The sequence below is a fragment of the Bubalus kerabau genome, chromosome 15, assembly GCF_029407905.1.
Source record: "Bubalus kerabau isolate K-KA32 ecotype Philippines breed swamp buffalo chromosome 15, PCC_UOA_SB_1v2, whole genome shotgun sequence".
Classification (NCBI taxonomy): domain Eukaryota; kingdom Metazoa; phylum Chordata; class Mammalia; order Artiodactyla; family Bovidae; genus Bubalus; species Bubalus kerabau.
In genome coordinates, this window is record NC_073638.1 from 28,051,508 (window position 1) to 28,064,235 (window position 12,728).

At 47.6% G+C, this 12,728-nt stretch overlaps 1 protein-coding gene across 1 annotated transcript in view; it reads right to left on the bottom strand.

Annotated features, from left to right (window-relative positions):
* The window catches only part of DSCAML1 (DS cell adhesion molecule like 1), a 369,146-nt gene that overhangs the window by 13,047 nt on the left and 343,371 nt on the right, over positions 1–12,728 (bottom strand). The window contains exons 20-22 of the mRNA XM_055548208.1: positions 8,885–9,024; positions 2,529–2,682; positions 228–345 (exon numbers count right to left, since the gene is read on the bottom strand). Coding sequence (XP_055404183.1) covers positions 228–345; positions 2,529–2,682; positions 8,885–9,024 — 412 coding nt within the window. The remainder of the gene's footprint in view (positions 1–227; positions 346–2,528; positions 2,683–8,884; positions 9,025–12,728) is intronic.

Here is a 12,728-nt window from a genome sequence, read left to right on the forward strand (position 1 = left end):
TAACCATGGCCTCTTCAACCACCCAGGGAAGGGAGATCCATGGCAGCCGACAGGGCAGCCAGGGAGGCCAGGCTAGCACGTGAGGGTGTAGCCATGTACCCAGCAAGGGCCTCCCCAGGGCTGGAGATGACTGAGTCAGCCGGAAGGGAAGGACATCAGTTCTCTTCATGGCTCTTCTGCAACGCCCATCTTTGGGGGTCACCATCCCTAAAGGGTCCCGCACACACCTGTCCTTGGTCCACTTCACCGCAGGGGCCGGGTCTCCCACTGAATTGCAAGGCAGCCGCACATCTCTCATCCAGGGTGTTGTCACGGTGCCCCCGAAAGAAATGATCTTTGCTGGGGCTAGAGGGAAGAGAGGATGAAAAGGACCCCATGTTTTCGTTTTCATTTTCAGAGGGGAAATCGTTCATCCAGCAGACATTTATCAGATACCTGTTTGGACCAGGTATCATAAGAGGCTCTAAGGAGCCAGAGAATGAGTACAATCTAGTCCCTGTCTTCGAGTTGCTTACCATCCAAGAGGGAGACAGACACTTCAGATTATTAGAGTGAAAAATACTATGGTGGGGGTAGGTACAATAGCCCTGGGAGCAGGAAGGAGGCATGGAGGAGGTGAAGGCCTGGGGTGACTTCTGCAATTGGAAGCTTGGACTTGAATCTTGAAGTCAAAGAAGGAATTCACTAGCTCCCAGGGGATAAGAATGGGGGGAAGGGATAGTCAGGGAATTTGGGATCAACATGTACACACTGCTATATTTAAAATGGATAACCAACAAGGACCTACTGTATAGCACAGGGAACTCTGGTCAATGTTATGTGGCAGCCTGGATGGGAAGGGAGTTTGGTGGAGGATGGATACATGTATATATTTGGCTGGGTCACTTTGCTGTCTACCAGAAACTATCACAACATTGTTAATGGACTGTAAGCAGAGAAGGAAGGTGTGTCAGAAGGGGGAATAGAACTGAGAGAGGCATGAGGGCCTGAAACCCATGATGAGTGGGAGGGGCTCCAGCCGCCGGGATGAGTGACCCAAGCCCAGGGTGATTGAAGAGAGGGCAGCAGAGTAGGGGTCAGACCAGTGAGCGGGAGGAGAAGCTTCCGAGGCTCTGCTGGCACCTCGAGGAGGCTGGGCTTCCTCCTGACCTCACGAGGAGGCTCACAAGGAAGTAGTGACATGTTCAAAGTGGAGTTTTAGAGGAACCACCGGCTGCCTGCCAAGGATGTTTGATGGAGCTCTAGAGACACTGTTCTAGAGCCAGTTCTGCCCTGTGGCTGGGGTTGGCTCCTGGGACCTCTCAGTGTGTGTGTGTGTGTGTGTGTGTATCTGTCTGTCTGTCTGTGTCTGTCTGTGGGGGGGGTGGGGGTCCCGGGTCCTTTCCCTCCTGGAAGGAGATAAGTTCAGGAGAAGGGGTTGGCAGCACCACTGGGAGGAGGGGTCAGAGGAGGGAAGAAACTTGAGGCTTTGTAGAAAGAGCCCCCAAATTGGAGCCAGAAAGGCTGGCCCACCACTCTGCTGTGTTTGAGGGCTGTGCCACCCTGCTTCAGAGTGTCCCCTGGAAAATGGGATGACAACCCTCGCGGCAGGGCAGCTGCAGGCCCTCCATTCAGTGCCCGCTGACTCCGAGCCTGAGGCGGGGAGGGCTGATGCCTCTTGTATCTCATCCAAAGGAAGCTGGTTACCCCTGGAGTGGGGCTGGGCTGAGGCAGCTGCCAGTCATCCGAGTCCTGGGCTTGGGGCCTCAGGGTTATAGACACTTGTGGCTGTGGGAGGAGGCGAGGCCAGGAGGGAGGGCCCAGGGAGGCCCAGAGTCAAGGTAGAAGCTGGAAGTCTCAGGCTTGTGTGGCTAAATCCCGTGCCGCAGGGTTGGCATGGGGGAGCCTGGCAGCTCTGTGAGGTGGCCTCAGTCTTGGTCTTGGGTTGAGGCCTCAGAACTATCACTGCCTGTAGAGTAGGGATACACATGCCCCCATGCCACACTTATGCCCAGGTCAGGGGTTCAGTGGGGCACCCTTGAGAGCAATTATGTTCTTATTCACCCCGTGCACCCCACCCAGCCCACAGCCTCCTTTGAGGCATGCCCTCTGTAATGTCTGTGACCAGTGGGATCATGTCAGCCTGAGATGACCAGGCTTTGGAACGAGGGGGCTGTCTTTGCAGCCCTCTGCTCCATGGAAGCAGCATATCCCAACTCCATCCCCTCTGGAGGAGCTGAGCTGGGGGTGGGGCTAACACCCCTTTCTTTCACCCTCAGAGAAGAGTCTGGAGTGGGGGACCAGGGTGCATTCTGCTGGGCGGCCCGACTAGTGGCATGGCCTCGAGCCTGTTGTGAGCCTTTCTGGGAGTCAGGGGGCAGCAGAGGCCCAGTCTTGGTGGGTGCAGGAGGGAGGCAAGCAGCCAGCCAGCTCCTTACAGCCAGGCCACAGACAGGGTGGAGGGAGACAAGTCGTGTTGGGGAGAACCGTCATTCTAGAAGGGGCCTTCTGGCAGTTTCTGCCCTCAGCCCCCTCCCGAGGCTGCTCACCCTTGCCAGCAGGCTCGATGGTCACCTTCTCGCTGCTGTTGCCCCGGCCGGCGGAAGTGACGGCGGCCACCCACAGCAGGTACTGCTGCCCGCGGTTTAGGTGGGCGATCCTGTAGAAGAGTTGCTCCGGACTTGTCTCATATTCGCTGGGTGCCTGTGGGGCAGAGGCGAATGCGTACTAAGAGCCAAGGCCCCTGGGTCTCCACCTCCACTCTTCCTGGGGGCCCTGGGCTCAGTGGGGGCAATGGCCAGGGCGATGGGCGGTGGAGACAGGATCCTGCCTAGTTGGCCCTTTCTGGTTTTGGAGCAACACTGAACAGCTTGCCCTGGACTTGGCCCTGGGCACTGACGGGCTGGCTCTGGCGGTTTGCTGGGTCAGTTTCAGTTCACCTCTTGGACTGATCTAGTCGCTGGCTGCGATGGCTTCAGGCCAGGAAATGTGAGTGTTTCGGGTGGGTGAGAGGTGGCGGGAGACAGAAGGGAGAATGGAGGTTGCGGGGGATCCCAGGAAAACCCTGAGGAAAGGGAGTCTCTGAGAAGAAGCTAAATGACTACGTTTGCCTTATTAGGGTTGTAGACAGGCTCCCCCAGCCTGTCCCCACTCAGAGTCACCTGCCAGCCCTACTGCCTAATGTCTCCTTCATTCCTACCACCTGTTCCTGCCGCCCCCCCTCCCATTCTGGGGGAGGAAGGGGAGGGAGAGAGAACTACGAGAGCTTCATGGGGCAGCACTTTATTAATGATTATTAGTGGTATAGATCACTGTATATATTTGTAGGTTATATAAATCTATAAAAATTTTTTTAACCAAATGACAGTTTTGACAAGTTGCCAACAAAACAATATCGGATCCCAGTGGTTTTACCAGTTGCTTTGATGAAAAGATTATGTTGCCTTGGAAACCAGAGGCTCAGATATTGAAATGAATTTGAGAAGGAGCTTTTGATAAGCGCTAGTTTGCAGACCTCCTGTCAGCCCCTTCCCTGGTGCAGGCGGGATGGGGCTGACTTTCATTTCATTTTATTTTTTGGTCAGCCGCGGGGAAGGGAAAGCAGGACAGCACCAGGGCCTCTTTGAAATCAGGGCGGAAGTCTAGGGAGGGGGAGCAGCCCCTGGAACAGATGGGGGGCCCCGAGGCCAGAGGGAGCTAATAATTAGTTATTTTTGCAGTCAGGGGATGTTGCACACGCATGCCCCCATGAACACACTCTCATGCACACGGATGTGTAGACACATTCAAGCACATGCTGAGGGACAGATCTCCAGACAGACATGGGGTCACAGAGGGACATTCTTTGCCACCCATGGGAGGGCTGAGGGGCCCAGTGACTTGTAACAGGAGAAAACATCCTTTCTGGTCCCAGACCATCTGTAAGAAGATGCTCAGGAGAGGGTACAGGCATCCCCACCACACACACAGAGCTCCCTAGCAGATCCCCTCTGCTGCCTCTCTCGGGAGCTGGTCTTGGGCCCAGGAGCTCCCGGAAATCCACCTTGAGCCCTGGTAGCTGGGAAGTCCTTTCAGGGTGCAGCACTTGGGGACCGTGTGGGTATCTGCAGGTCATATCTGAGCACGAGGCAGGGCAATAAAGTAGCTTTGACACCTGCCTGCCTTTCTTACCATATGGACCACAGTGTCTCTCATGGTTCCTGGGGCCTCAGTTTTCTCTCCTGCAAACTAAGAAAGCAATCCAGCTCCGCCTGCCCTGACTGGTCACAGTGAGGAATCCTGAGGCAAGGAGTGTGCCAGTCCTTTGTAAGTGGGGACGTGTTCTTTCTCCTTTGTGAATGGGGGCATGTGTTTCTGTGAGGGTGGAAGTGTGTGTGTGCACGTGTAGAGAAAAGTTAAGTATCCTTGCTTGTGTCTGTGAGTGTGTACCTGACTGTGCATTTGTGTCCACACAGGGCAGGAAAGCTTTGGCTTCCCCTGGAAGGTATTAGCATCTTATCCAGGTCCTGGGTGCCTTCCTTTTAACCTGGACTTCCCCCTAATCTCCTGAAATCACTTTCAAAAACATACAACTACACTCCAAAATAAAATCACAGTAATCAAAGGTTAAAAAAAGGTAAAACTATGCAAGGAGAAACTATAGGTTAATTACTTACCTATTTTTCTAATCAAAAAATAAAAAATAGAAAATCACAAATAGAAAAATCATAACTAGAAATGATTTATAAATTTGAATTATATGAAAAGAAAACCTATGGTATAATGAAAACTAGAATAAAAAGGCAAGCAATGAACTGGCAAACACCTGCAACCTATAAGAGCAAAAATGGTTATTATCTTTAATATGTAAAGAGTACTTAAAAATAAGAAGAAAACCATGATCTACCCAAATAAAAAATGTAGAAAGGACATGAATTGACAATGATCCAAAGATGAAAAAACCAAAAATCACATAACACACAATAAAAGAATCAACTTAGTTTAGAATCCAACTGACAGAAAATGAAAAATATATAATATCTTAGATTAGCATGTGCACAAGGGAAAAATACATGCTACTCATAATGCTGGTGGAAGTGTAAGTTGGTACAAACTTTCTGAAGAGTAGTTTGCAAATGTGCATGCAAACCTCAAAAATATTTATACTTTTTGTGATCCATGGATTCCTATAAAAATTTATACTAAGCAAATAATAAAACAATGAGTATAAAGACTTTTATGAAGAATTCTCCATGAAAAATTATTTATAATGGTAAAAAACTGAAAATAGATTAAATATAGAGCAATTCAGGGACTGGTTAAACAGATTATATATATACAGGCACTCAAGATAATATTTTAAAAGAATATTTGATATCAACTCTATTTCAATAAAAAGAATATTTAATGGTGTAGAAAAGTGCCTACATATACTACATGAAAAATGGAGATTATATAATATTTTATAAATTTTTATTTTAATTTTATAAAAAACCAAAACAAAACCATAGTGTATGTGCAGGTCAAGGATTGGAAGATTATACCCCAACACATTGCCAGTGGTTATCTTTAGAGAGTGAGAATGCAAGCAATTTTTATTTTCTTCTCTATTCTTCTATATGTACATAGAATTTTCTACAATAAAATTGTATTATTTTGAAAAACAGCAAATGTATTAAACTGGAAACATTTCTAACAGGACTCAATGCAGCTCTGGCTAGCCTTGGCCAGCCCCAAGGTGTAATTCCTGGTATCCTGCACCTTATGCAGTTTCCCACATCTATTCTGAGAATTCTGCACACACAAGGTCATGCACTCCAGTATGTATGCACACACTCAGACTCAGACACACGTGCATCTGCCTCTCAGCCTCTCATTCCCACGGTCTTGCTTCATTCCATGTACATGAGTGTGCCCTCAATCCTGGAGCTCGTTCATAAATGAATTTGTGATGCAGTTGCTTGGAACCTGGAGTATATTTCTACAAAACAATCGCATCCCATAACCACAGGTGGTGGTTAGGTCCCCCGGCCCCTTGTTCAGCCCAGTCCCTGCTTTGCAACATGGCTGAACTGAGTTCTTATCACGCCAGCACATCTGCCCCGCACCCACAGGAGAGAGGTGGTTCCTCCACACTCGGGACATGAAGGGGAAGGAGGGAGGGTCCCCGGGTCTGCAGTAGCAGGAGGAGGGCATGGGGACCAGAGGCTCTGCTCTGGAGCCTAGGAGAAGTGTCCCCCACTAGTGGATTGGGGCTCTTGGAGACTGAGTTAACGAGGACACTCTGCTCCCAGACACCAATCCCTTTGAGAGACTTCATTATCAGAGGAGGTAATGTGCGTACAGACCCAAGCTGGAGAAGGAGTTCCCACCCTCTCATCACTTTATGAAGGGAAATTTGCCCAATGTCTAAGACTTCACAATTGCTAGGCTGCTAGCAATTCATTCATCAAATGTATGTCCTGGACAAGGATGTTCCAGGCACAGTGTTCTATGGCTGGGGCCCTGAAGATGAAAAGATGCCGCCCTTGTCCTCACAGGGCCCCACAGAGCAGTGCGGGAGACAGGTGAGTGAGCAGGTAACTGCCGTTTAACACATGCAACGTGTGCTAGAGGATGAAGAACGTGCCGTGGATGGTAGGATCAGTAGGGGCAGAGGTGCAGGGGTGTGAAAGGCAGAGCAGGTGTCCAGAATGGTGACCAGCCTAGTGTAAAAAGAGCCTGGAAGGTATGTGTGTACTGGGGGAGGGGCAGGAGGAGGGGGGCAAAGGGGCAGAAAACACAGCTGAACATGTTAACTGGAAAATTGGCACACACCCCCCCAACAATGACAGAGTTCTCAACCTAATATCTGCAGACCCCATGACCCAGCAGTTCCTTTCACAGGCCCAACAGGAATATATACACAAGAGCACCAAGAGACACGGAGTTCACAATAGCACCAACTGCAATAGCCCCAAATGGAAAACTATTCAAATGCCTGTCAATGGATAATTATAAATAAACTGAGATATATACACGTAATTGAAAACTATACAGAAGTGAGAGTGAATACTCTCTAACCACACACAACAATATGGATGAAATTCACAAATTCAAACTAATGTTGGGTCAAAGAAGCCAGGCAGATTTTATATATATATATATATATATATATATAATCCCAGGGACGGGGAGCCTGGTGGGAGGCTGTCTATTGGGTTGCACAGAGTTGGACATGACTGAAGTGACTTAGCAGCAGCAGCATATATATATATAAAATGCATGCATGTATGTATACATACATAAAATGCATGCATGTATATATATATAATGCATGCATCCATGTGTGCTCAGTCACTTCAGTCATGTCCAACAGTTTGAGACCCCACGGACTACCCCATGGACTGTAGCCTGCCAGGCTCCTCTGTCCATGGGATTCTCCAGGCAAGAGTATTGGAGTGGGTTTCCATGTCCTGCTTCAGGGGATATTCCCGACCCAGGGATCGAAACCAAATCTCATGCATTGCAGGCAGATTCTTTACCCACTAAGCCAACTGGGGAGCCCATATATATTGTGTATTTGTACTTGATATAGTATTAATCTGAAGTCAGGATGATGGTTATACCTGTAGGGGGAGGGTGGTGACCTTCTGGGGTGTTGCCCTATTTCCTGCTCTGGGAATCCCCCACTCAGTGCCTGGAAGTGCTATGAAAGTTCATGGGGTTGTACAGTCATCATATGTGTACTTTCCTGTATGTGAAATAGTGACGGTGAGGAAGGAGAGGAGGGGGCGGAGTCACTGAAAAGACATTCCTGGGCTTCTCCTCTGGGAATAGAGCTATGGCCTCATTGGCGAGGAGCGGGGCTGCCTATGGCTCAGAGGGTAATTCAGAAAGACCACAGGAAAGCGGAGAGCGGGGGACGAGATGATGACACAATTACCGAGCAATTTCAGGGCAGCTTTCTGGGCTGTCAGAAGCTCATCTGCAGGTGCCGGGGCTGCCGTCACGTCACTAGTTGCTGATGGAGGGAGAAGCCGGCCTTCTCCTGCTCCCTGATCTCCCCCATCCCGAGCACATCTCTCAACAGTACTCACGCCCCTGCCCCCGGGAGCACCCCCTCTGCTCCCCTCACTAGCCTGGAAGCATCCCAAGGGCACGTGTTTCTTTGCACTTGCTCTCACAACTAGAACGCGTATACTACAGATCAGCCACCCAGCAGAACTCTGTGACTGAGTGGCTGGAGAGAAGGAAATGGGCAGAGGGGAGGATGCCTGTTACGGGATGTGGGTGCATAGCCACCTGCATGAGATGAGAACCTGCCCTCATCCTCTCCTCCCTCTTAGCAGCCCTTGGTGGAGGGTAGGGGCCAGCCCCCCACACTGTGCCCCAGTGCCAGGGGCCTCCTTACTTTATACTCCCAGGTTTGGGCAGGCAGCACCCAGAGAGAGATGCCCTGGTCTTCCCCCAGCTGTCCCCCATCTTTTCCCCTCTTCAACTGGATCCATACTGAGGGGGCCACTTGGAGCAGAGCTCCAGCAGCCCTCTAAGCCCAGAAAAGCTGAAAAGCTGATTCACTTCCAAAAGCCATGGGCTAGCGAGTGCTCAGTCCAGAGCTCTGGGATCTGCTAGGAGCTTCCTTGGTCAGCCAGACCAGAAGAACTGAGGCCCTGTCCTCCCTCTCCCACCTGCTTGAAGGAGACCCCTACTCAAATAAGCCTCCAGGGCTTGCGATAATCTTGCAGTCCCTGGAACGGAGGACTGACCCAAGATGGACTTGGGTAAGGCTTCAACCACTCTTGGGTGACGGGTGCCCATACTTATCCATGAATCAGGTCGAAACACAGATATAAACAGCCCCAGGATTTGGCCCAGAAGCAGCTGATCTATAGGGTACTTTCCTTTTCTCCAGTCCTGCTCAACATTCAGCCCTGGGCCCACTTACCGGCTGGCCAGACCCGGGGCTGGAGCAGAAGATGGTGTACTTGCGGATCACCCCATTGGGCTTGGTTGGGGGGAGCCATGACACGACCACACTGCTGGCGGATGAAGGAACAGCTTTGATGCCAGCGGGGGGACCTGGAACTGAGCAGGGGGAAGGTGGGGTCAGTTTAGAGAATGGAGGAACAAAGCCTTTAGGAAACAATGACAGTGTGGAGAGATTAAGGCAGATTAATCTGGGAGAGCTTCCTGAAGGAGGCATCTTTGAAGCTCTGGTTTAAAGGAGGAGGTTCTAGCATGGCAAACAGTTGAGAGGATAAAGGTGATCATTAGGGGCTTGGAACAAAACCTCTGAGATGGAGGCATTGGGAATGGCCAGCTGCAGAACTCTTTGGCCAGAACCAAGAACTTAAGAGACACAGGAAAGAAACAGAACCCATAAGGCATTCATCTTGATCCCAGTGGTCCTAACCTGATCCCCTAGCCAATGCTCTACTAACTAAGCTTGTATGTAGGCCAAATATACTGGTCACTTTGCTCTTTTTGGCCTGTGAGCTCCTTGAGGCTGGGGACTCTAGAGACTCACAGAGCAGGCCTCCTCCTGAGGGTCAAAGGTCGGTGGTCAGCCAGTGGGTGACTATGCTTCCTGCCGTGTACTCGGGGTACTGCCCTTGGGGTGCTGGCTAGCCTCTTTCTCTTTCCAGGAGGGAAAATCTTAGAATTGGCTGAGAAACCCATCCCGAGTGGATCTGAGCCTATGGACTATGACCTCCCCTTGCTCCCATGTCTGGGCCTGCCTGGGACCCCAGGGCCTGGAGCCTAGCAGCATCCTGTTTCCAGCCCATACTCTCCTTCATCTTTTCCTTGTATTGCTGTAACTTGTCTTCTCTCCTGGGAGCTTTTATGCTCCTTTGAATGTTGTGATGGTATCCTATTCAACTTACGTTATCTCTCTGAGCCTCAGTTTCTCCATCTATATGGACATAACAACCACATTAAAGGTTTGTAGTGAGAATCAGTGCTAATTAAGATAAAGCACCTGACATGGTGCCTAACACAGAAGAGACTCAATAAATCCTAACAGTTAGTACTTTTGCACTCCCTTCCTGCGCTCTCAGCTTTTAGCACCTACCACGATTTTTAAAAAATCTAACAAGTGGTCAACAATTCTAGGTTAAATAAAATACTTAGAAACAGTATCATCCATCCAGGGGCCTGAGCCCAGAAGCTGGCAGTCATCCTTGACTCTGCCCTTCCTCACTACCACAGCCTTGCCATTTATTTCTGCTAGAGGTCTCTGCTGTTCTGGGATGCAGGGGGTGGGTGTTTACGGATGCCCACGGGGGCAACTGCAGAGTTCAAGTCTTCTCTGGCCTTGCACATTTCTTTCTTACCAGTTATTAAGAGAAATATGTTGGAATCTCCCACCATGATTGTAGACTTATCTATTTATCCTTGTTGTTCTGTTGGTTTTTGTTTCTGTGTGTTTTGAGGTTATGTTATTAGGTTCGTAAAAATTTAGCACTGTTTTATTTGCCTCGTAAATTAAGTCTTTTATCATAACGAAAGTGTCCTTCTAAGAATGATTTTTGCCTTAAAGCATACGATGTCTGATATTAATATTCCAGTTTTCTCTTAGTTTTGTATGGTACATCTTTTATCTTTTTCCATGCTTAACTTTTCTACACCTTTATGTTTTTGATGTCTCCTAAACACAGCACATATTTGAGTTTTGCTTCACTGCTAGCCAGTCTGGCAGTCTTTATCTTTTAACTGGAGAATTTAGCCAATTTATCTTACTACTGATACATTTGGGTCTAACTGTCCCACCTTACTATTTTCTATTTGTCCCACCTATTGCTTTCCTTTCTACTGTCCTCTGTGCCCTCCTTTGGATTGTGCATTAAAAGAAACTCTGTTTCCCCCTTCTATTAGTTTTGCTATTATGCAGTCTTTCATAACGTTTAGATTGTGTGAGTCTCTGACTTACCAAAGTCTAGTAACTGCCGCTTTTCTTCTCAGATAATGGAAGGACTTGGAATTTCCATTTACTATCTCTCAATTTACATGCCATTGTTATATATTTTAACTCTGTAAATATTTGGACACCTCTTTCAAGGTGATTACATCATCATCATTTTATGCAGTCAATATTGATTTCAATTTACCCACATATTCAACCATTAATTGCTCTTCTTTCCTTTCTTCCCACATCACTGAGCTTCTATCTGGGATCCTTTTCCTTCTAGTTAAAGAATACCCTTTAGTATTTCTTTCAGGGCAGCTATGTTGGTGATAAGTTCTCTCAGTTTTTGTTTGTCTGAAAACGTCGTGATTTCACCTTAATCTTGAAAAATATTTTTAAAAGGTATAAAGTCACAGGTTGATAACTGTTTTTTTCATACATACTTTAAATATCTCATTGTGTTGTTTTCTGGCTTCCACTGTTTCTGATAAGTTAGCTGACAGTCTTATTTTTGCTCCTTTGAAGGTAACTGGTTTTTCCATCCTCTGGTTGCTTTTAAGACTTTTCTCTATTTGTTTATTTTTCAGTAGCTTTATTATGATAAGCCTAGGTGTGGACTTTAAGTTATTCCTTGTGAAGGTTGTAGAGCTTCTTGCGTTTGGGCTTGATATCTTTCACAGCTTTGAAAAGTTTTCGGACATTTTATCTTCTGCTCCATTCTCTTTATCCTGTTTTTTGGGATATCTTCTCACAACTTCTGTGTCCTTGACATTCAGAATGTAGCCCATGGATTAGCAGCGGTGTCGCCTGGGAGCATGTTAGAAATGCAAAATCTCAGGTTGTACCCTAGACCTACTAAATCAGAATCTAAATTTTAACATGATTCCTCAAGTGATTTGTATGCACAGTAAAGTTTGGAAATCATTGCTCTGTGTCTTATTTGCTCTTTTATTTTCCATTCTTTCATCTTTTTGTGCTTCATTTGATATTATCTTCTGACCTATCTTCTAGTTCACTAATTATCTCTTCAGCTGTGTCTTAATTTGTTATTAAGCCTATCTAGTGAGTTCTTAATTTCAGGTATTAGTAGTTTTTGTTTCTAGATTTTTTATTTCATAGCTTCCAATGCTCTTAAAATTTAATGAAACCCATTTGGAATTCTTGCAGAGCTGCTGCTTTTGTCTTTTTCTGCTGGCTTTTATTCATACTGTCCCCATTGTTTTTATTGTATGCCAGACACACTATTTGCAAAGTTGTTTGTGGAAATAATTTGAGGTCTCAGATGATATAATCATCCTAAAGAGAGAATTCATGTTTGCGTCCCAACAGGCACCTGCAATCTGGGACACTAGCAACTTGAGGTCGCCTCGATCTAATTTCTAGGACTGAGATGATCTGAGGCTGAGCTCTTTACTTTTGGTCCACTTTTAGAGTTCTGCCCTTCATGCTCTCAACTCAAAGTAGGCTGGGGTGGGGAGAGAGGAGGGTTCACCAGACAGACCCACTCTGTAGCAGGCCCTGGCCTCCAATTCATGTCTTTCTGGCACTGCTCAGTATCTCAGTCACTGCCTCTAGACTCAGCAAACATCCCTCGGGCGGAAGAGCTGTCCCAAATACCAAGATCACCTCCTGGGCCTCTATTCTCCCTTGGATCCTGGCCCAGTAACTCTTCACTTTCCTGCCAGCTCTCTGATTACCTTCAAGCAAGTATTTAAAAATATTTTATTCAGATTTCCTAGTGTCCTCAACAAGGAGGAGAGTGGATTGGAGTCACACTCTCTACCATTCCTGGAAGTGGAACCCCTTTGATATGTTTCCCTAAACCTGTCCCTCCTCCTTCCTTCATCCTCATTGCTGCTGCCCTTCCACACACCTTCCTTTT